The 25,774-nt window shown below is 44.5% G+C and overlaps 1 protein-coding gene across 1 annotated transcript in view; it reads right to left on the bottom strand.

Annotated features, from left to right (window-relative positions):
* The window catches only part of KCNK2 (potassium two pore domain channel subfamily K member 2), a 150,057-nt gene that overhangs the window by 35,761 nt on the left and 88,522 nt on the right, over window positions 1–25,774 (bottom strand). The window contains exon 4 of the mRNA XM_044291286.1: window positions 21,476–21,652. Within this exon, the coding sequence (XP_044147221.1) occupies window positions 21,476–21,652 (177 nt within the window). The remainder of the gene's footprint in view (window positions 1–21,475; window positions 21,653–25,774) is intronic.

Here is a 25,774-nt window from a genome sequence, read left to right as displayed (position 1 = left end):
CAAATCTTTAGTGACCACAGTACATGTGTCCATGTTCCTGGGAAGGTGTTGTAAACTACCGCAGGTTGACATATGCTGCCATAAGCTCTGATTTCAGATTCTTCTACCGTCTCTACCATATCACTCAAGTTCCTTTTTATACTTTCTTGCTTTAGCTTTCTACGAATGTCTTAAATGTATGATTTTCACATATCATACATCCGGGCGAACTTTTTCTCTTTTAATGCTGCTTTTTGCTCCAAATTTTCCAGCATCTTTGAGGTTGGTTTTCTGGCACATGATGAACGTCTTAGTTCATCTGCTTGGGCTAGATTTGTTTGAGGCAGGACTAGTGCTGCATTAGACTCTTCTAACTCAGACAGGTTCTCTTGCTCTTCACCTTCTACCCTATCTATCTTTGTAGCCTCAAACAGTGGCATGGTATTACTAGGCTCAGACATTTTACTTTAAATACTATAACAATAAATACGAATATTAAATAACCTTTCACTAAAAATGCAATATTAATAAATGCATAAATAAATGGCTTTCACTTTAAATGCAATAGCAATAGATGCAGTCAATAAATGACTTTCACTTTAAATACTTTAGAGTCCGTATACTACAAACTGTCCTTTGTTTTACTTTAAAGTTTTTTATTCCTGAACACAAAAAATGTCTGTTTATGCTAAAACCTATGTGCAATGATAAGCAATAAAATAAAAGCTCTGACCTTATTCTGAAGAGCAGGAACAAATGTCAGTCTTAAAGGAGACGTGCTTTTCCTTGATGATGCGATGATTTGCGCTGACTTGTGATGGTCTGCACTGACTTGTGATGGTCTGCACTGACTTGTGATGGTCTGCACTGATTTGTGATGGTCTGCGAAGACTTGCGATGGTCTGCGAAGACTTGCGATACTCTGTGCAGACTTGCGATACTCTGTGCAGACTTGCGATACTCTGTGCAGACTTGCGATACTCTGTGCAGACTTGCGATACTCTGTGCAGACTTGCGATGCGCTGGCTTGGATACGCTGCTGCAGGCTTTGGGCCTAGTAGCTGGAAACTAGCTGGCTGCAGTACGTGGTCTCTTCGTGGATAACGGTGCGGGTACTCTAGCTCTGGACTTTGGCCTCCCACCATGCGTCTCTTTCTCTCTCTAGGGATCGCAGGAGGGTTGGCGCTCTTTCTCTGACTATTTTGCCTTTGCCGTTCTGCCACTTTAAGAGTCGGCTGCAGTTTGACTAATGCACACATTCTATGGCCTCTATGGTAGCTCCGCTAAGGTGTCTTTGCTTGCTCACTCAGGGAACAGTTGCTGCGCGGGATTATATGCTGGCGCTCCGCTGCTCTAATGCGCTCTTTTCTGTGCAAGTTGAGGAGCGCTATCGCTTCGCCCTCTGAGGGAAATAGTTCCACTGTGGCAGGCCCATCACTATGAAGTGACTTTTGCGCTGTGGCATTAGAAGAATTCTGATGTCTCTGACCTTTAGTCTAACCAGACTGTTTGTTACTCTGTAATTCCTCTAGTGCTGTTCTATGGAAACAGTATGTTCAAAGAGCACACCAAATGCTTGAAAAAACTTCTTTATTAACTTCAACTTTTCTTCAGTTAATACTGCCGCCTCCGCAGCAGATAGTCCATGTCCAAAACACGTGTTGCATAAATATTCATAAAATGGCGGTATGCATAAGATGGTGGTTCAACTGTTCAATCTTGTAATTCAATATAAAATGGTGGATATATTTCTCTATTCAGTATCTGTACTCTCACTTTAAGTTATTTAAGCACTTTATGATCTCTCTGAGTGGTATATCTGAGGTCTAAGTAATAGTTCTAATTGCTGAATTTGGTCGCAATTTGCAGTATGCAGTTAGCAGTAACTATTTGCAGATTGGTTGAGTATGATCTGGTATAGTTGTAAGCAATTTGGATTGAAATATAGAATTTAAATTTGTTTGTTTGCAATTGGTGGAACTGTAAGTAAACACACATGTAACTGGTTCAGTATACAGTTCTAATCATTACATCAACAATAGGAACATTATATAACAGTTTAAAATACCTATTTTGGCCTCTCTGCTTCCATAAAACACAGCTCTTAGTGGAGTGAATGTCTGTTCAGCTCCTCTCCTCTGGTGTAATGATTCCAGCAGCTCCTACTAGGGGAATTTCCCACACAGGCTGTGTGTGAGGCTGGCTGTGATTGGTCAAGACTCCTGCCCAGCAACAACAGTTTAACTCTATGGTTTCTGTTGTTTCTGCTGTGTCATTGAGCTTACCTCACATTCATATAATAAATCTTAAAGGCATATTATCTTTTCCTGCTTCTGTGAACACAAAATATAACTATTACATGACATCCAAACATAAAGGTTATTGGCAGGTCTAGCTGTATAAACACACAAGCTACGTTAGCAACCTAGGACAGGTCTTAGCTGGCCAACTACACTATCATCCTTTTCCAGACGCCGCCCATGTGAGAAGAATGAGACGGATTAAAGGTCCAGGTGGATCCTTGCTCATTTAAGTATCTTTCCACGTTGGCAGTGTACAAGTTGGAAGGAATTTGAAGTTCTTTTACTGCTCCAACAAAATTTGTGCCCCTGTCTGAACGAATATGCTTCACGGGCCATCTAATGGCAATAAACCGTCAAAGTGAATTTATGTCCATGGATTCGATCACTTCCATATGGAAAGCTCTGCTGGACATACAAGTAAACATGACCGCCCAGTGCTTTGCACTGGCGTGAATACCTCTAATGTGCCGTGTAGCCACTGACCAAGGACCGAATACATCCAGACCAACGTTGGTAAAAGGAGGATCTGTACTGAGTCTCTCAGTTGGAAGACTGGCCATCTCTGGGTTCTGGAACATGCTACGAAGTTTGCGACAGGTAAGGGTACTTTGACACTAGCGTTTTTCTTTTCCGGCATAGAGTTCCGTCACAGGGGCTCTATACCGGAAAAGAACTGATCAGGCATATCCCCATGCATTCTGAATGGAGAGCAATCCGGGATGCATCAGGATGTCTTCAGTTCAGTCGTTTTGACTGATCAGGCAAAAGAAAAAACCGTAGCATGCTACGACTTTATCTCCGGCGAAAAAAACTGAAGACTTGCCTGAATGCTGGATCTGGCATTTTTCCCTATAGGAATGTATTAGTGCCGAATCCGGCATTCAAAATACCGGAATGCCGGATCCGTCCTTCTGGCCTGCGCATGCGCAGACCGGTAAAAATGTGAAAAAAGATACAAGACGGATCATGACAAGAGACGAATCCGGAGAGACGAATCTGCTCTTGCAATGCATTTGTCTCACAAATGCTTTCAGTCACATGCAGATCGGCGGATCCGGCGGGCAGTTCCGACGACGGAACTGCCTGCCGGATCACACTGCCGCAAGTGTGAAAGTAGCCTAACACAGTTGAAGATGAGCTTGCTCACACACCTCTTTGCTCCAACTAGCCATAGTCTGGCAGCTCGTAGATTCCTTTCGGTAAACAATCGACCCTAGTGTTTCAGTTGAACGTGGTTATGTCGCACAAGCAAGGTCGTGACATGATGATGTCTGGGAATTATTACAGGATGTTTCTTCACAAATTCCACTAAGACAGCCTCCTATTCTTATCAACCCATTTTGGTCAAAGATGGGATCAAGCTTCTTCAAAGCGTTATCCTTGGAGACTGTTTGACCTTTGCTGAGGTAGTCTATTTCCTTAGCATAACATTCATGTTGTATAGTGCGAAATATTATATTTTTGGCCTTTTCTAAATTAGCATCGGTAAGGGCGTGTTTGCAGTGATGCCAACTTTTACAGGGCTTCTGGCTCACAGGTAATGTCGACTTATAAGATTGAGCTAAATGAACTAGACAGGCAATAGCACGAACGAGCGACATCCAGGTGGAGAACGATGGGATTTGAGTTGGTGGTCCAAATTCACGGTATGTAGAACAGATACTTCAGGTCGGATTTCTTCATCTGCATCTGGGTCTACCAATTCGAATGTGTCGGATATGATGCTGCAAGACGTTGAATGGTACAGAAATGCAGGACCCATAAACAATGTTGTGTCCTTAAAGTGGCTTGGTGCGAAGGATATAGTCGCGTGGTCCGCAGGATTATGCTGTGTAGGCACATATACCACTGTTTAGGACAAGTGGATCTCCTGATCCTTAGCACCCGATTGCAGATGTAGACGTAAAAGCGTCTGGTTTCGTTGCAAATATATCCTAGGACTACCTTGCTGTCCGTGTAAAACTCGACTTCCTCAATTTCCAGGTTCATTCCTGTTATTATAAGCTCAGCCAACTCCACTGCAAGCACAGCAGCGCAGAGCTCCAGTCTGGGAATCGTGTGTTCGCGGAGTGGCGCCAGTTTGGTCCGACTCTTGACAAATCCTATATAGCATTGTTCTTTGACATCAATGGTCTTTAGGTATGCTATGGCAGCAATTGCCTTAACTGAAGCATCGCAGAAAATATATAGTTTTTGCATCTTGACTTCAGTTGATAGCACAGAAGCATAGAGTCGTTTCACATGAAGGCTGGTCAAAGCTTTGAGAGACTTCTTCCAACCTGTCCACAGGTCATTTTTCTCAGCGGGAAGCGGATCATCCCAATCAGATGTCTCTGTGGTGAAGTCTCTTAACATCATTTTGCCTTGGATAGTAACAGGCACTACAAATCCCAGAGGATCATATAAGCTGTTTATAGTGGACAGGACTCCTCTGCATGTGAAGGGCTTTACTGCCTTGCTGATTTGGAAGGTGAATGTGTCTGCCTTTAAATCCCAGAGCAAACCGAGGGCTCCGCTGCATGGGAAGGCAGTCGGTGCTAAGATCCAAGTCCTTTAGATCATTTGAATGGTTTTGGGGTGAGAAGGCCTCCATTAACTCACAGCTGTTGGAGGCGATTTTGAGCAACCTCAGATGAGATAGAGTGAGCATTTCTTGATCCCTTTTCAGGAGACTGATTGCGGTCTTGTTCGTGGGTGTGGATTTCAAACAGTCCACATAGAAATCTTTTTCCACAAAGGATCTGACATCTGACCCATACTTTGCTTCACCCTCTCAGGCTGAATGTCTGAGACCATAGATAGCGACTGCAGGGGAAGGACTGTTTCCGAAGATGTGCACTCTCATTCGGTACTCTACAATGTCTTCATTGGGGTTGTTTTTGCGGTACCAGAAGAACCTCAAGTAGTTTCTGTGTTCTTCCTTGACGAGGAAGCAGTGGAACATCTGTTGTATGTCGGCCAAATGCTACGGAATCTCTGCGGAAGCATAGAAGTACCTCCAGAAGTCTGCTGTCTCCATGATCTCCAAGAGCAGCCTGTCTTCTATGGACATTGCGACCCTGTTGTCTTCTCTGGTCCTGTGAAAGACTGTGTACCCTAAGTGATCTTGCTCTCCATCATAGGCGTGGTCTTCACAGGAGGGATCTGTGAAAGGACAAGACACAGGAGCTCTGTGTGACAATTCTTTTATCAGGAAAATGCTCTAACATGGCTGGAATAAGGAAGGACGTCCATTCTCAAGTGTGTTGGTGAGCATACTGTTGACTGAGGTCGGCTTGTGTGCTCCTCCTAGACAGACGTCTCCTATGATGACCCATCCTAGGTCAAGTCTCTGGGCGTATGGAGCATTTTGGGGACCATTAATCTGTCCTCTAACCTTATGAACTCGTAGTATGTCTCTCCCAAGGAGTAAGACTATGGGGGCTTCTGGATCCAGTTCTGGTATCAGGTGAGCTATACACCTCAGGTTAGGGTGGCATGCTGCCACCTCTGGTGTAGGTATCTCAGACCGGTTGTCAGGGATGTGATTGCACTTCAACATGGTTGGCCAGGACAAGCAGGTCTGACCATCCATGGACTCTAGCTTGTACCCAGTTGCCTTCTTCACCCCCGTCTCAATGGTACCTGCACATGTCCTTAAGGAGTAGGGAGAACTGGGCCCTACGATGTTGAAGGTATCGAAGAGGGTAGATTTAGCTAAAGACCTGTTGCTTTGATTATCCAAGATTGCATATCACCTTATGTCGGTGGCCGACAAGATAAACTCTGACAAGGAAGATTTTTGAGCAGGACTTCCCTCCTGCAAGTCCTTTACAGATCTCTGTACAGTGAGAAGTGACTACTGCGGTGTCTATGTCAGTGTCTATCTGCTTTCCATCTTGCTCCTCTGCTTGGGATGATACCTGAGAAGGTAATCCAGGTTGTAAAGCTGTGTTGTGTTCTGTGCTACTGCATTCTGTGCATGTCACACTGACCTTACAGTTCCTGGCGAAGTGCGATGTTGTAGTGCAGCACCTGAAGCAGATGTTGTTTTCTTTGAGGAATTCTTTGCAGTCCTCTAAAGACTTCACCCTGAAGGCTCTGCATTTTAGTAGAGGATGTGGTTTTTTGTGCAGGGGGCATTCTTTGGTAAGATCTTTGAGTTTGTTCTCTTCTTGAGAAGACTTAAATGGCCTGTAAGGAGAACCTGTGGAGGCAACGTTAGTTTTGTGGACTACCACTGGTGTTTTATGAGGTTTGACACCGGGGGTAGTGGGACATGACAATGTAAAGTCAAAACTGGGATCATTTCTGATCCTTGCCTGTTCAGCAACAAAGTCTACAAACACCAAAAAGGGGGGGAATGGTACATTGTAAACCTGTTTATAACGGGAACCATGCATGATCCACTTCTCTTGTAGATTATAAGGGAGTTTTTGGACAATCGGATTTACACCTCTGGTGGTGTCCAGGAATGCTAGCCCCGGCAGATCTCCTTCTGCCTAAGCAACCTGTACCTCTATTAACAAGTCACTGAGAAAATGATCGATTCTCTTATATAAAGCATTTTCTATAGCTTCTATTGACCCATAACACTTATCAAGTCTTTCCTACACCATCTTTATGCTTTTGCCCGGATAGTTTATGTTAATGTCTCTGATTCTTTTGGCATAGAAACATAGAAATGTGTCGGCAGATAAGAACCATTTGGCCCATCTAGTCTTCCCAATATACTGAATACTATGAATAGCCCTTGTCCCTATCTTATATGAAGGATGGCCTTATGCCTATCCCATGCATGCTTAAACTCCTTCACTGTATTTGCAGCTACCACTTCTGCAGGGAGGCTATTCCATGCATGTTCAGCAGACTTGTTTCCAAGCCACTTTACCAAGAGATCTAACTCCTCACTACAGTAAAGATCGAAGTCCCTTATGGCATTTTGGAAGGACGCTCGCCATGCCCTGTAGTTCTCGGGGCGATCAGTGAACTTTATAAGTCCTTTGGTAACCAACTCCCGTTTAGCAAAGAACTTAGTGAAGTCCATGGCTGCCTGGTTAGCACCAATACTACCCGGTGTGCTGTTGTTATGCTGCACATGTGGTGTTATGCTCCATACCTTTTAGGGGTTTCTGGCTTAGAGAAGTCTGTATAATACCGTTCTGATGCGAAAGTTGTCCCTTTAAGACGAAGCAAAGGTTGTAGCTTCTATTCTGTAGGGTGGTAGGTGTGGTCAGCATTGCTTTGTTGCATACCGTCCTGCTTGAGTACTGTCGTTCAAAGTAGGATTTTTGACACTCTGTATAAGCTGGCTGATATACTGGATCATAGTTGTCATCTGTCTTGCGATGCTGGTGGACATATTCTGAGACGTGCTGTGCTGGATCTTGTTGATCTAGGTCTGGCCCAAGTACTTGGCTGTGTTTCTTGGATTCGGGGAACTCCAAGGCTTCTAGGAACTCTGCCACTGCTTCTACCTCTGCGGTGAGTTTTTCCAGTGACGCTTGCAGGCATGCTGTCCCCTCTTCCACTGACGATTGCAGGCATGCACTCTCTTTTTCCTTTGATGCTTGCAGGCGTGCTGTCTCTTCTTCCAGTGATGCTCTCTCTTTTTCCTTTGACGCTTGCAGGCATGCTCTCTCTTTCTTTAGTTGCAGCGAAGGAAGACCTTACTTTTGCAGCCTCAGCTTCTGCATGGGCGAGAGCAGCCTTTTCTTTTATTGAGAACTTGCTAGAGCAGCTTGCTCATGACCTGGTCCTGTATGATGATGCCTGGCTAGCGGACGTTGTGTGCCTTTTGCTGGCTGCTTAATGTCTCTGTGCAGACTCAGTCTATGTAGAAACTGACTTCAGCATGGTCTAGATCGTGCTGAACTTGCTTGGGGCTGCACTCTCACTTCTTGTGACTGTATGGCAGCCGTTGCAATCTTGTACACAGGACCGCGTGTGTTATGGCGGCTCCGTAACAGTCAGATCCACTATGGCTGGTGACTAGCATCTGTTTTACTGTTCTGTCTTCATACACGTTCACAGTGTGCAGTCTGACATTCAGCATAAACCATCCCTGTTTTCCAAATGACAGGACTGTTCTTTGTAGTCTAACTTGTTTATTGGTCAACAGGTTGTACTTAGGGGCTAGAACCTGGGATATTTTCATCTCTTGTCCTATTCACTCTAATAGAGCTCTATTAGGGTGAATAGGACTTTACACTGTCCCTGCTGCCCTGTGCATAGTACACACAGCATCAGGGAGATTACTATGGAGGGCTTCAGTAGCGTCCTGGCTACCATGGTAACCGATCGGAGCCCCAGGATTACACTGCCAGGGCTCCGATCAGAAGCTACCACTGCCACCAATGAGGAGGAGGGAAGAGGGCACCCTATGACCACTGCCACCAATGATTTTAATACTGGCGGGGTGCACTGCGCCACCAATGTTTTTAATACTGGGGGGGGGGGGGGTTGCACTGCGCCACCAATGATAATTAACCTTTAATACAGATACAGGAGGTGACTGCGGCAGAATCACATAGCCGGCACCCGACCTCTGAGAGGGAGCTGCGATCAGCGACAGTTAACCCCTCTGGTGCCGCCTCTTGGTATCTGTAAGAGGACCTTTTATGGGTCCATACTTTATTAACTAAGTAGCGGGATATCCGTTCGCCCGATGTGGCCCCTATTACCGTCTCCCGCACTGTATGCTAATTACTACTATCGGAACACCAGGGAGGAGACATCAGCTTCTCTCCCTGGGCGTTCCTTCTCCCTGGCTGTAGCGCTGTCCAATGGCAGCGCAGAGAGTCACAGCCAGGGAAAAGGTGAGGTTTTTTTTCTCCCTGGCTGTAACGCTCTGCGCAGTGATTGGACAGCCAGAGAGAAGGAACGCCCGGGGAGAGAAACTGATGTCTCCTCCCTGGTGTCCCGATAGTAGTAATTAGCCTACAGCGCGGGAGACGGTAACGGGGGCCACAGCGGGCGAACGGAGCTGCACCTAGGAATAATAGTAAGTGCAGGGACATCCCTGAGCGCCGCTCTACATGTCCTGCTACTTAATTAATAAAGTCCGGACCCATGAAAGGTCCTCTGGTTAATTATCATTGGTGGCACAGTGGCCGCAGTCCATCCCCTCCTCCACCCACTTTCTACTCATTGGTGACAGTGGCTGGCGGCATAACAGTTGGAACGAAGGAATGCTCTCCTTCCATCCTGCTGTACGGCCGCCCGCTGTGTGTGATGTTCTCGTCGGGCGCGCATGCGCCTGGCGTCTCCGCTCCTCTGTATTGCTGCAGGCCGGCAAACAATCTTCCAGGGCCAGGTCCTGGGCCGCGGCCCGGCAGTTGGGGACCACTTATATAGACCACTTATCATATCCTTATCATAATGAGAAGAGTGGATTTATATGCTTAGATTTTGTAATATACATATTATTGGTTTATTCACAGGCACAATATATAATTAGAAAGAAACCAGTAATTTGTGTTAGCTTTCTAAGTATAGTATAACCTCAATTGCACATGTGACAAGGCTGTAGCCTGGAATTAGGTGGTGAGCCTTGCATGTAGAGACCCCAAGTTTAAATATTGGGACAAATTTTTAGATTAGTTTTTTTCTTCAGATATTGTTTTTCTCCCTAATTTATCATATAATAAAAGGCTATAGCCTTACTATATTGTAATAGCTTAGAAAGCTAATCCATACAGTTAGGTCCATATATACCGGTATTTGGACACAGACAAAATTTTTCTAATTTTGGTTCTGTATATTACCTCAATGGATTTTGAACAAAACAATTCAGATGCAGTTGAAGTTCAGACTTTTAGCTTTAATTCAGTGGGTTGAACAAAATGATTGTATAAAAATGTGAGGAGCTAAGGCATTTTTTTATCTCAATACCTTCATTTCAGGGGCTCAAAAGTAATTAGACAAATTACAAACCGGATTCCAAAAAAGTTGGGACACTATACAAATCGTGAATAAAAACTGAATGCAATGATGTGGAGATGGCAAATGTCAATATTTTATTTGTAATAGAACGTAGATGACAGATCAAACGTTTAATCCGAGTAAATGTATCATTTTAAAGGAAAAATACGTTGATTCAAAATTTCACGGTGTCAACAAATCCCCAAAAAGTTGGGACAAGTAGCAATAAGAGGCTGGAAAAAGTAAATTTGAGCATAACGAAGAGCTGGAAGACCAATTAACACTAATTAGGTCAATTGGCAACATGATTGGGTATAAAAAGAGCTTCTCAGAGTGGCAGTGTCTCTCAGAAGCCAAGATGGGTAGAGGATCACCAATTCCCACAATGTTGCGCAGAAAGATAGTGGAGCAATATCAGAAAGGTGTTACCCAGCGAAGAATTGCAAAGACTTTGCATCTATCATCATCAACTGTGCATAACATCATCCGAAGATTCAGAGAATCTGGAACAATCTCTGTGCGTAAGGGTCAAGGCCGTAAAACCAAACTGGATGCCCGTGATCTCCGGGCCCTTAAACGACACTGCACCACAAACAGGAATGCTACTGTAAAGGAAATCACAGAATGGGCTCAGGAATACTTCCAGAAACCATTGTCAGTGAACACAATCCACCGCGCCATCCGCCGTTGCCAGCTGAAACTCTACAGTGCAAAGAAGAAGCCATTTGTAAGCAAGATCCACAAGGTCAGGCGTTTTCACTGGGCCAGGGATCATTTAAAATGGAGTGTGGCAAAATGGAAGACTGTTCTGTGGTCAGACGAGTCACGATTCAAAGTTCTTTTTGGAAATCTGGGACACCATGTCATCCGGACCAAAGAGGACAAGGACAACCCAAGTTGTTATCAACGCTCAGTTCAGAAGCCTGCATCTCTGATGGTATGGGGTTGCATGAGTGCGTGTGGCATGGGCAGCTTGCATGTCTGGAAAGGCACCATCAATGCAGAAAAATATATTCAGGTTCTAGAACAACATGTGCTCCCATCCAGACGTCATCTCTTTCAGGGAAGACCCTGCATTTTTCAACAAGATAATGCCAGACCACATTCTGCATCAATCACAACATCATGGCTGCGTAGGAGAAGGATCTGGGTACTGAAATGGCCAGTCTGCAGTCCAGATCTTTCACCTATAGAGAACATTTGGCGCATCATAAAGAGGAAGGTGCAACAAAGAAGGCCCAAGACGATTGAACAGTTAGAGGCCTGTATTAGACAAGAATGGGAGAGCATTCCTATTTCTAAACTTGAGAAACTGGTCTCCTCGGTCCCCAGACGTCTGTTAAGTGTTGTAAGAAGAAGGGGAGATGCCACACAGTGGTGAAAATGGCCTTGTCCCAACTTTTTGGGGATTTGTTGACACCATGAAATTCTGATTCAACATATTTTTCCCTTAAAATGGTAAATTTTCTCAGTTTAAACTTTTGTTCCGTGATTTATGTTCTATTCTGAATAAAATATTAGAAGTTGGCACCTCCACATCATTGCATTCAGTTTTTATTCACGATTTGTATAATGTCCCAACTTTTTTGGAATCCGGTTTGTTAATAATTGTAAATAAAATTTTAATTTCTAATACTTGGTTGAAAACATCATCAATAAACACTAGGGACCCAGTGCCACTGGCAGCCATGCATGCCCAAGCCATCACACTGCCTCCGCCGTGTTTTACAGAGGATGTGGTATGCTTTGGATCATGAGCTGTACCGTGCCTTCGCCATACTTTTTTCTTTCCATTATTCTGGTAGAGGTTGTTCTTGGTTTTATCTGTCCAAAGAATGTTCTTCCACAAGTGTGCTGTTTTTTTAAGATTTTTTTAGCAAAGTTTAATCTAGCCTTCTTATTCTTGAGGCTTATGAGTGGCTTGCACCGTGCAGTGAACCCACTGGGCCAGATTTATCATGACTCTGACAGCTCACTCCACTTTCACATATGGCTAAAGTCAGTTTTAGCCAAGTCAGATTTATGATCGGCCCTTTAAGACTGTAATAAATGTGGTTTGACGGTAGCAGTTTATCCGTCAGTAAGCAGCTTTACAAAAGTCGCACATCTTTACGAAAAAGTTGCAAGTTTTTATAAAAAAGTCGCATGTTCTATTAAAAAGTCTCATAAGATGAGCATGGTCCTCACTGGAGTGAAATTGCGACTTTTTTGCGACTTTTTAAATAGTCCCAATAGTAAATCTGTCTAGAGATTCATTTACATAAGAAAACACGCCCACTTTCAGAAAACTGGCGGGCATAGTGCAGAGCAGAAAAAAGTCGCAAATTTGTGCGCAGTTTTAGGCTAGTTTCACACTAGCATTCGGCTGTCCGCTCGTGAGCTCCGTTTGAAGGGGCTCACGAGCGGACCCGAACGCTTCCGTCCAGCCCTGATGCAGTCTGAATGGATGCGGATCCGCTCAGACTGCATCAGTCTGGCGGCGTTCAGCCTCCGCTCCGCTCAGCAGGCGGACACCTGAACGCTGCTTGCAGCGTTCGGGTGTCCGCCTGGCCGTGCGGAGGCGTGCGGATCCGTCCAGACTTACAATGTAAGTCAATGGGGACGGATCCGTTTGAAGATGCCACAATATGGCTCAATCTTCAAGCGGATCCGTCCCCCATTGACTTTCAATGTAAAAGTCTGGACGGATCCGCTCAGGCTAATTTCACACTTAGCTTTTTTTTTTGCAAATATAATGCAGACGGATCCGTTCTGAACGGAGCCTCCGTCTGCATTATTATGATCGGATCCGTTCAGAACGGATCCGATCGAACGCTAGTGTGAAAGTAGCCTTAGCGTTTGCGCATTGTTTTGGGACTTTTTCACTCCATTATTCTGACCTGAGCTAATGATAAATCTGGCCCTCTGTATTTACTTTCATGCAGACTCTTTATGGTAGATTTGGATATTGATATGCCTAAATCCTGGAGAGTGTGGTTCACTTGGTTGGCTGTTGTGAAGGGGTTTCTCTTCACTAATGATAAGCGCGCACTAAATTATTCAGTTGTTTGGCCCGAACACATTGCTATATTCGTGTGCTCGGCCAAGCACCCGAGTATAATGGAAGTCAATGGGAAACAACCAGGCACCCCCTGCTCGGAAGAGAAGAGGGTGTCTTGTTCATTTAAAAAAGATTAGAAATTGATGGAAACACCATCAAAATGGTTTGGAAACAGCATTAAGAGGATAGCTGGATGCGTCTTAGACTCCTATTATGTACGACATACAATAGACAACCACACAAAGGCTATATGCCAAAAACTAGGTATGTACAAGCCATCCATCTATGGTATATCAGTTGCATGCAACGTTTCGGGCTAACATTCACCCTTCATCAGGCACTCTGAGGACCACGGTGTGTATAGCGCCGGCTGTATACACACCGTGGTCCTCAGAGTGCCTGATAAAGGGCAAATGTTAGCCCGAAACATTGCACGCAACTGATATACCACTGACTCCGGCTGAAATAATATGAAATTAAATAAAACCACTATTTATCATCATCAAGGAGTGCTGTCTAAATATTTGTGTGATATCTACAGTTCTTGAGGTGGAGCTACAGAACACAACCCGGACATGCACCCACCCTTGCCTTTTATTGAAAAGAGTGCTGTGGCCTATTTACTTGAAAAGATTGAAGAATATTTGTCTTGTCATAAGACTGTGAAACCAATAGAGGGCGCTGTTCATAACTCAATAGCGCCCTCTATTGGTTTTCATAGTCAGCTACATTATGACAGCTGAAAAACAACTCAGATTCTGCTCATTTACATGTCTTTCCCATATGCCCATGTTTATGGAAATGCGTTTTTACATGACAAAACTGTATAGAAAGGTTATTGAATATTATGTTAGGACAATCTGAAAACTTTTTGTCGCCCTAATGATATTGATCTAGGTGTGCATGTCCACCCAAGACATCCAACAGATGCATAATAACTTTGAGGTTTACTGGTTCTCAGTCAAATGAGAGCTGTTTTGGAATATCTCATAGTGCACAAGGCTGCCATTGTAAGGTATACTGGCTGCTATCTGCTTCATGGATAGATGGATGGCTTGTACATACCTGGCTTTTGGCATATAGCCTTTGTGTGGTTGTCTTTTGTATGTTGTACATAATAGGAGTCTAAGATGCATCCAGCTATCCTCTTAAGGCTGTTTCCAAACCTTTTTGATGGTGTTTCCATCAATTTCTAACCTTTCTTTTTTTATAAACCAGACACCCTCTTCTCTTCCGAGCTGGTGGTGCCTGGGGTTCTCCCATTATATTAAATTGTATTGGAGCACCCGAATTATTTGACCGAGCACTCGGATCTGCCGAGCATAGCGATGCTTGAGTCGAACAGGTATTTGGCTGAGCATGCTCGCCCATCACTACTTTTCACCATGGTAATTATTCTGCTATCATCCACCACTGTTGTCTTCCGTGGGCGTTCAGGTCTTTTTGCATTGTTGAGGTCACCAGTGCTTTCTTTCTTTCTCAGGATGTACCAAACTGTAGATTTTGCCACTCCTAATAGTGTAGCAATTTCTCAGATGTTTTTTTTCTGTTTTCGCAGATGAAGGATGGCTTGTTTCACCTGCATGGAGAACTCCTTTGACCGCATGTTTACTCTCAGCAAAATCTTAAAAATGAAAGCACCACACCTCAAATCAACTCCAGGCCTTTTATGTGCTTAATTGAGAATTAAATAATGAAGGAATTGCCCACACCTGGCCATGAAACAGTCTTTGAGTCAATTGTCCAATTACTTTTGGTCCAATATGTAAAAAAGGATCCACATGTAAAGGAGCTGAAACTCCTAAACCCTTCATCCAAATTTAATGTGGATACCCTCAAATAAAAGCTAAAAGTCCGGAATTTATGTCCATGTCCATTATATAACTATAACTTGAATATGTTTTAGTAAACAGGTAGTAAAAACTAAATTTGTGTCAGTGTCCAAATATATATAGACCTAACTGTATTATTGGATTCTTTATAGTCCATATTATTGGTTTCTTTATAGTCATATACTATCTCTGTAAATAAACCAGCAATATGTTTTAGCTTTCTAAGCATTATATTATGGTTTAAATGAGGGAGAGAAAAAAAAACAACTGAAGAAAAAATTTGAAAGTCTCTGCTGGGACTGGGAATTCTGCTTGCAAGGCTGACCACTTAGCACCAGATTATAATCTCACCATATATAGAATAATGTTTTTTTCTGTCCTTAGAAAGCTAAATATTACTGGTGTGGAAAGTTAATATTACCAGTTAATATGTATTAGCTTTCTAAGTAGGGGCATTGCTAGGGTCTGAAGACATCTGGGGCACAAGACCACGTTAAGCCATGCCCTCATCACCACGGGGGGCCTTCACAGTAGTTATTAACCCCTTTTAGCAGTCCCCCTTTAGTGAATGGGGGACTGCTGAAAGGGGTTAATAACTACAGTGAAGGGCTTACCCATCTATGCAACTCCACAGATCATCCTAACCTATGGTCAGCCTAATTTAAAATTAAGCAAACCCCCCAACTATAAACTAATCACAGATTGTGCTGCTGAAATCAGTTGTAATCTGTGAAGGAACCCATCAACAAGTGTAGGAAGTTGGAACCCATCAACCCCCCTTGTACTTGTTCCGCTACTTGCAGGCTGCGCGGACACGAGTTCAGAACTTCAGTCACTTCGGTCCGCAATTCTGTTCTGCGGCTCGTAATCCTGCGAGACCTCCCGCGGTGGGTCTCGCGGGATCACGTGCCGCAGAACAGAATTGCGGAACGAAGTGACTAAAGTTCTGAACTCATGCCAGCGCAGCCTGTAAGTAGCGGAACAAGTACAAGGGGGGTGGGGGCGATGATCTGTGGGATTGCCTAATAAAATAAAAAATATGAAAAAAACAGCCCCGAATGTTTTGACCTAACGACGGCCCTGTTTCTAAGCATAAAAATCTGCTCTTCTCAATATGATAAGGCTGTGGTAAGTAGTACATATCATATGTACATGTTAGGACACAGCATTACCTTCAGCATGCTGATATCTAGCCCTGTCAATCAAGGGGAGGGGGAATGTGCAGAGGACAGGGGGTATTACAAATCAGTGCTCCAAGGATTCAGCCCTGTCCCCTGGTGCTCCAATGTTCTCATTGGCATACGAATAAAAACATTTTTCATTTGCATATTTTTTTTTTATCTATTACTAGGAGAATGGGGAGAAGGGGGAGGGGGCAAGAATATACAATCAATCAATGTCATTCACAGAATTAGCAACTAAATTTCTCATTTTAATTATGCCAGATGTTGGACTATTGCCCACCTTTGTTTTCTTCCAGCGAGTAAGCGAGAAAATAAAATAATAATAATGTTTAGAATAATCTTAATTTATATAGCGCCAACAAATTCTGCAGTGCAGTACAAATGGAAAAGCAACAAACAAGTAAATAAGGAAAACTAATGAACAGCCAAAGAAACAAAATGAGAGAGGTCCCTGTCCGTGAGAGCTCACAACCCACATGGAATAGGTGCGGTGACGCAGTGGGTACATGGAATCATCTGTATCCAGCAGTATAAACCTCTCACCCAGCAAATGGCTGAGCCACTGCGGATATAAAGATATTTGCTGCCAGGTCAGGTTGCGTACAGCCAACAACAGGTGCGATGTGATATAGACCTTCTTGTGGAAATCTTTTTAAAGGCATGCTTAAAACTGGGAATCCAAGGAGCCAATCTAATGATCTGAGGCTGTTGGAGAGTGGGTGCAGCGCGAGAGAAGGCCTGCAGTCGGGATTGAGAGGATGTAATAAGGAAGGGATAGAAATGCAGATCAATGTTCGAACAACATTGGTGTGATGGTAGATGCGGAGCAACGTAGAGACTAGTTGTCACGGTGGGGAGTGGGGGAAACCCCCCACCGTGAGGTGTCAAAGGGTAAAAAGGGATCAGCCTGGCCAAAAGTAGTAATAAGGGAGCAGGTCACCTCCTACAGTGTCCTAATCCTCTCCCTGACTCCTCACCGTATGAGCGGACCCCGATGGTAGGACGACTCATACTCAGGATTCCTAGATGCCCTAAGTCGCCCTGGTAATTCCTCACCAAGGAGCAGGGAAGAGACGACCTGTTTATCCCAGTCATGGAGGAACAGGAGTCTCTATCTGAGGCCAGGCTGCAAGAAGGGGAACACATACAGCATAAGGAGATGGCAGGTAAGCAAAACAAATAACACACTTACCTGCCACAGACACACTGACTGGAACATGTGCACTAGTGCTGCTGTCCACACCAACATTAAAGGACACAGCACACACCACAAACCACACAGGAACCCAGGAAACAATAACATGAGACAGGGGAATGTCTAGTAAACATGCTGGACATCAAACACCACCAGACATGTAACACCAAACTAGAAATACAAACACCCTGAACATAACCCACTCCATACAAATAGGGACAGGAAGGGAAGGAGACACCGGGAGAACATTGTTGACCACAAGGGTGGCCCTCACTGGACAGATGGAACACCCTGGACTGGAGCAGAGCTCCAGCACCAACAACAGCTGAAGTACCACTGACTCCAGCCAGGAAACCACAGAAGATATAAGCCAAGTGACCACACCCAGTCAGGGAGTTAACCCTTTACAGCACCAGACAGAGGGAGGCTAAAACTTAAAGGGGAAGTGCACACACAAGCATACCAAACACGTTACCACCGGCAACAGCATGCGTGGCAACCATGTCACGGCAATCACCCAGAAGGCCGAGACACTGCCACCGCATGCTCACACAGCAACACGTTTCTGCGGGCAACCGCAAGTGTGGCAACAGTGTCACAGCGTACACCATAGGCCGTGACACTAGTAAGAGAATTTTTAATGAGCATCTGTCATAACTTACCAGTAGGTGAAACAATCGGCCGCTGTAGATCTGCTTGTCTGTAGCGGCTTATGATATCTCTGGTATATCCATATGTGTTAGCAATCTATAGAAAAAAGGCTTTTTATAGTATGAAAATTTCCCCCCTTGATGCAACGAGGCTGGCTGGTTGCACCCAGAGGCTCCGCTCTTTCTTTTAACAGTGGATAGGGAAGGAAGTGAAAACACATTCACACCTGGCCCTGAAGTGTCGCGGGAGCACGTTCGGCGCATGCACAGTAAGCAGGGGCGGATTAACTACATGATAGGCCCGGGGCTGTCTACCCAACTCAGCCCCCCCCCCCCCCCCCCATTTTAGTTGAATTTATTTTCTGTATGAAGAGGCTGCGGTTCTTCGTGAGCGCCACAGTCTCTTCCTAGGCCATATGACATCACATTTATCGTTTACATTGCCTAGATGCAGCTCATTCCCATCTGAGTGATTGGGGCTGAGCTGTAATACCAAGTGCAGTGCTATCAAATGGACAGCGCTGTGCTTGGTAAGGAGCAAAGAGGCTGCGGCGCTCACTGGAACATCGCGGTCTCCTCAAGCAGCTGATTGGTGGGGGTACCAGGAGTCTGACCCCGACCATCTCATAACTCTGAGTACAGATGTCATAGATGTTCCCTGCAGTCCTATGTAACACCCACATAACACAGTGAACTATTGTGTTATGTGGGGTGTTACATAGGACTGCATGGAACATCTACTACATTATCTGTACACAGAAAGTTATCACTGTTATCTGGGCTGTCACATAGGACTGCAGGTGACATCTACAAATTAGAATTTTAGTTGCCAAATTTAAAATACATATGATTATGATAAAAAAGTGAGCCAGTAGTTAGTTAGCTCTACATATAGGGGAATACAGCACCACATACCTCTTACATCCAGTGACATCTCCTGTCATGTAGATCTCTTTCCTTTTCTCCTCCGTTTGACCCAGGCCGCCATGACAAATTCTTTCAGCCGCATCTAGTCTCTACAGAGTTTGTTACACAGACATGTTCGATTTCTCATAATTGGGGTCATTTATGAAACTGGTGTAAAGTAGATCTGTCTTAGTTGCCCATAGCAACCAATCAGATTCCACCTTTCATTTTCCAAAGGAGCTGTGAAAAATGAAAGGTAGAATCTAATTGGTTGCTATGGGCTACTAACCCAGTTCTACTTGACATCAGTTTGATAAATTACCCCAAAAGGTCCCTATAGTGTCTACAGCAATTATAATGCACCCTAGAGTGCCCTAGTAATAATAACACCCTATATTGTTCTCCAGGTAATAATCCCTGTATAGTGTCCCCAAAAATAATGTCCCCTAATATGTCCCTGTAATAGAAACGCCCCCACACTGCCGCCATATGGTAATTTCCCCCACACCTCCCCATATAGTAATTTCCCCCACACTGCTCCCATGAGTAATTTGCCCCCACACTGCCCCCATGAAGTAATTTGCCCCCACACTGCCCCCATGAAGTAATTTGCCCCCACACTGCCCCATGAAGTAGTTTGCTCCACACTGCCCCCCTGAAGTGATTTGCCCCCATGTAATAATCTGCCCCCACACTGCCCTCCCAAAGTGATTTGCCCCCACACTGCCCCCATGTAATCATTTGACTTCACATTAATATGTCCTCCTTTGCCCCCCAAAGTTGGCACAAAAGAACAAAAAACAAACAAATAACAGCTAATATTTACCTGTGTACGGGATGGTGAGGCAGGCTGCAGCACGCATACTTCATTGTCCTGCGTCCTGGCTCAGGCACGTGATGATGTCATCACGCACGCCTGCGCCGGAATTATACTACCACATAGGCCTCAGGCCTACTAGGCCTGAAGCCTATGGCTGTGATAGGTGGCGGGGTAGGGAACTATGATCTCCCATGCCCTGCTGCAGTATGTGGGCATTCGGGTCGGTGTTGGGCCCCCCAGCGATGCCGGGCCCGGGGATGCCACCCGAATGCCCCTATGTTAATCCACCATTGACAGTAAGAAAGGAGAAGGGGATTGCCCATCTGCCCAGAGGTCTTCATCCCTTTACTGCGCATGTGCCAAGCGCGCTCCCGTGATACTTCAGGGCAGGGTCATAGCTATAGGCGGTGCAGAGGTAGCAGTCGCTACCGGGCCCAGAAGCCTGAGGGGGCCCAAAGACCCTTGGGCCACATAAGAAGACACGGTATTATAGAAAGTGCATGCTAGGAGGGCTCTGTTATAGATTTAGCCATGGGTCCCAGAATGTTCAAGTTAGTCCTCTGGCTGGAAGGAAGGGGTTAGATCAAGAGTTTGGCATGAGGGGAGGGGGTTTAAATTTTTGCCTCAGGCAGCAAGAAGGCTATACACTTTCCTGCCCCTGGCCACAAAGCACTGAGGGAAGGAGGACCCCAAGCTGAACTCTTGCACCAGGGCCAATGAGCCTTTAGCTACGCTCCTGCTTCAGGGCCATGCGTGAATATGCTTTCACTGCATGTCCTTCCTATCACAGCGGCGGGGCACAGCATAGGAGACAGGGAGTATAACCTCTGGGTGCAATGAGGTGCAACCGACCTCGTTGCACTTAGGGGGTAATTTGCATATTATAAAAAGTCTTTTTTCTACAGATTGCCGGCACATATGGAGATACCAAAGATATCATCAGACTCTGTAGACAAGCACCGATTTACAGCAGTCGACCATTTCATCTACTAGTAAGTGATGACAGATGCCCTTTAAAGGGATTGTCCCAATATACAACCTTATCCCCTATCCACAGGATAAAGTATCTGATCGGTGGGGGTCCAACCACTGAGAGTTTCAAGAGATAGCCATTTTCATGATCAATGGGGGACCCAGTAGTTAGAGAATCATACCTTATCCCGTGGCTAGGGGATACATTTATATCTTGGGACAACCCTTAAAGTAAGGGTGGAAGGATTTGGCAATGGACGTAATGTGATGGGATGGCAGTGTTACAGATCGTGACTTGAAGATTAGGTGAAGAAGATAATGATGAAAGAACATGAGGATGAAATAGAGAGGAAATGACAGCAGAACCATGTGCATGGATCCAATGGCTCCCTAGTATGGACAACCTCCGTCTGCTGCCACAAGCACCATGAGTACGCAGCTATTCTTCATAGTTATGGCAGACATACAGCATATTATGGTGCACAATGCAGGTTTTTTTTCTGTTGGATTTCTGTCTGTGTATGAAATTGAAGACATCCAAAGCTACAATAGAGGGCTCATGCACTAGAATGAGAGACCTATTATGGCTGAATGCATGTGGCCCTAGGAGAGCAGGAGACATGTTGGGTGTTGAAAGCCTAACGATCAGAAAAATACTCATTCAGACTTAGGAGAACTGCATATATACTTACTACGAAGATATCTTCCACTCGTGCTATGCCTTTGCCAAATATAGTTCCTAGTTGGTCTCCAACACCAGCCAGTAAGAAGCCAAACAAAGGAATTCCAAGAAGAGCATAGATAATGCAGAAGATTTTTCCACCTTTTGTTTTTGGCGAGATGTTCCCAAAACCTGGAGAGTGAAAATACTGAAAATGTAAAAAAAAAAACTAAAAAAATTCAAGGTTGGACAGCAATAAGTCTATGGTAAATGACCCAGCTTAATGTAACAGGCATGAAGAGCGACCGTAATAGATTTATTTACGCTAAAAGACCATAGATGAAGGGAAGTGACCATCTATAACTGTATGAATAGACCATACCAAAATGTTGTGACAGTCTGTTTGGGTTACGGGGAACACAAGGTCAATTGTTACAGCTCCAAGAAAAGACATTCATTCTCCAGATATGAAAATTCTAAACAAAGGAGACGTTTGGAGCATCCGCCCACATATTTCGGAATTGGCAGATGCTGTGTAAAATTTAAGTACTGTAGGTCTATCATAGAATATGAACACTATTGTTTCCATTCAGAGATGGGAAACCCTTAGGGCTCGTTCACATCAGCAGAGTGTTTTCCGTATTTCTGTTCCATTAAAGGAATATAAAATTGAAAAAAAACTTTTGTTTTAATCCCCATACTGTATGTTTTAGCATCAGTTGTGTTCAATTTGTTTCTTCTCTGTAAGGAGAAAAAATGCTGTCTGCTGATGTGAACAAGCCCTTACAGACCCAGGCCTGCTTTTGGGCTCCTGCATTTGGCCGTAGCCATTTTTGCGGTCCACAAACCGTAGATCTGCAAAACACGGATACCAGTCAAGATCCAGACGCTATTTTATTTATTTTTTTACTCCTTCAGAAATGTCCTATCCTTGCCCGCAAAACAGACAAGAATAGGACTTAGGGATGCGGACAGCACACCATTGAGATGAATGGGTCAGCATCTGATCATCCAAAAATGTGGACCAAAACCAAGGCCGTGAGCATAAGCCCTTTAGCTGAGAAGTGGATACAATTGTATCCAGTCTAGACAATGCTCTGTGAGCTAAACACAACTATGCTAGTTTGCAACATTGTATCAATCTAGAGTCCCCGTAGCTCACAGAGTATTGCCTAGACCTGACTACTACTGTATCCACTTCTCAGCTTAATGTAGGACTAGATAGGTCCAGTGGTTGGCGTGCTCATTCACTGACCGCAAACATCATCAGTGAGAAAGTGAAAAATAAAGTATATTAGAAAACTGCAGACAACTGGAAAACCCCTTCAATTATCATCACCAAACGTGAACTGATCACCAGGCCAATCACAGGTAATTTCTGTCTTTTGTGAAACTAATGTATAAATATGCATATTGGTGATAAAACTTCCAAAATGTTGTAAACCAGAGGTTCCTGACTACTGTGGCCTTTTCATTGAATACCAGTCACAGCGCCGTACATTGTATAGTGGCTGTGTTTGGTATTGCCCCTTAAGTTGATTCACCTGAGCTGCACAAAGGTCATGTGACCAATGGCATGATGTCACAGGCCATGGAAGAGGCTTCTGGGCTCTCCCGAGAGCTGTGGCCACTATGAACCGCCAAGAGTTGGACCTCCTCCTATTCAAGGCATGGAAAAACCCTTTAAGGGGGTCTTCTGTGAGTAAATTATTGATGACCTATCCTCCCAGCATCCCACGGTGCACCGGTTAGTGCGGCAGACTCCTACTAGGCCAGTGACATTCCATTCGTTGGTCACATGATCTAGGCACAACTCAGTCTCATTCAAGTCAATGGGCCTGAGCTGCAATACCAAACATAACCACTGTACAATGTACGGCGCTGTGTTTGGTTTGCTGTGAGAAGGACAAGGCACTCACAGGGGCACTGCATACCCTTGAAAAAGCTGATCAGTGATGGTGACAGGAGTTGGACCCTCACCAATCAGAAATTGATGACCCCAATATTGTACTTCCAAAAAGCCCCTACAGTATATAATAATTTACACCAAGAACTGATAACAACAAATGAATTGATAGTAAAGATGGGCAAATCGATTCTACATTAATCAAATTGGTGGCCACCATTTCACAGTTGTGAAGACAGAGAAGAAGGTACCTGCCACCAAAAAGGAATCATTTTTGAAACGTTTTTAAATTGTGAAAAAGCATTAAAAAAGTTATTAAACAGGCCATTTGATACCTCTTGCTCAAATCCATTTTACATCGCAGTCTGTGTTGTAAAATGGAAGCATTTGCCCCATAAGAAGCAGGGGCACTTTTGGGGGGGGGGGGGGGGGGGGAAAGTGCGTCCTATGGGGCGAAAAATACGGTATCTTTCTATCTATCTATCTATATAGGTATATCTCATTCTAATTATCTCTCTATCTATCTAATTATCTATCTATTTCTCTATATTGGAGGCGATTATGGGAAGAGGAGATAAGAGGAGAGTAAAGGTACATTTACACAGGCTGAGCAGCAGATTGTTGAGAAGGAAGCATTCCTTCCCCATAGTTGGCTGCTCGTTCAGTGGAGGAGACCGCTGCATTTACATGCAGTGATCTCCTCCACAGTATGAGGAGGAGAGGTCGCTATTGCCATCCCTCGTCCTCATACAGCTGCATTGTTTCTGGGCAGCAGATCTCTGTTTAGACTCCACGATCTGCTATCTAGAAAAGATGATTGATGTGCCTGCACAAACAACAGGATCACCTAATAAATGAGCGTGATCAGTGGCACCTTTACACTGGCAGATTGTCAGGAATGAGCATTCCTTATGATCTGCCCAATAATCTGCCAGTCTAAATCCACCTTTAGGTCTTGTAAGGATCGGAGATGGCGTGTAGGAAGGTAGCAGGGAGTCAGGTCACAGGTGTATGGAGGGGTCAGGTTATGGATGGTCTTGTATGTAGGGTTGGGCGATATAAAAAATATTCCCACAATAACGATATATTACAATAAATACCCATTTAGAAGAAAAAAATACTCAACATATGCAGGAAATTTTGTGACAGACTCTGTCCACTGTACTGTCTGGCCCAGGCTTGCTGTCCTATAAAGACTACAAGGAGACATTATACTGTATGGGGGCTACAAGGAGACGTTATACTGTATGGGGGCTACAAGGAGACGTTATACTGTATGGGGGCTACAAGGAGACGTTATACTGTATGGGGGCTACAAGGAGACATTATACTGTATGGGGGCTACAAGGAGACGTTATACTGTATGGGGGCTACAAGGAGACGTTATACTGTATGGGGGCTACAAGGAGACGTTATACTGTATGGGGGCTACAAGGAGACGTTATACTGTATGGGGGCTACAAGGAGACGTTATACTGTATGGGGGCTACAAGGAGACGTTATACTGTATGGGGGCTACAAGGAGACATTATACTGTATGGGGGCTACAAGGAGACGTTATACTGTATTGGGGCTACAAGGAGACATTATACTGTATGGGGGCTACAAGGAGACGTTATACTGTATGGGGGCTACAAGGAGACATTATACTGTATGGGGGCTACAAGGAGACGTTATACTGTATGGGGGCTACAAGGAGACGTTATACTGTATGGGGGCTACAAGGAGACGTTATACTGTATGGGGGCTACAAGGAGACATTATACTGTATGGCGGCTGCAAGGAGACATTATACTGTATGGGGGCTACAAGGAGACGTTATACTGTATGAAGGCTACAAGGAGACATTATACTGTATGGGGGCTACAAGGAGACGTTATACTGTATGAAGGCTACAAGGAGACATTATACTGTATGGGGGCTGCAAGGAGACATTATACTGTATGGGGGCACAAGGAGACGTTATACTGTATGGGGGCTACAAGGAGACATTATACTGTATGGGGGCTACAAGGAGACATTATACTGTATGGGGGCTACAAGGAGACGTTATACTGTATGGGGGCTACAAGGAGACGTTTACTGTATGGGGCTACAAGGAGACATTATACTGTATGGGGCTGCAAGGAGACATTATACTGTATGGGGGCTACAAGGAGACGTTATTATAACTGTATGGAGGGCTACAAGGAGACGTTATACTGTATGGGGGCTACAAGGAGCGTTATACTGTATGGGGGCTACAAGGAGACATTATACTGTATGGGGCTACAGGAGACTTATACTGTATGGGGGCTACAATGAGACGTTATACTGTATGGGGGCTACAAGGAGACGTTATACTGTAGGGGGGCTACAAGGAGACGTTATACTGTATGGGGGCTACAAGGAGACATTATACTGTATGGGGGCGGCAAGGAGACA

Source organism: Bufo gargarizans, chromosome 4 (genome assembly GCF_014858855.1).
Source record: "Bufo gargarizans isolate SCDJY-AF-19 chromosome 4, ASM1485885v1, whole genome shotgun sequence".
In the NCBI taxonomy this organism is placed as follows: domain Eukaryota; kingdom Metazoa; phylum Chordata; class Amphibia; order Anura; family Bufonidae; genus Bufo; species Bufo gargarizans.
The sequence above is the reverse complement of the archived record's forward strand: the minus strand, read 5'-3'. Positions and strand labels throughout refer to the sequence as shown.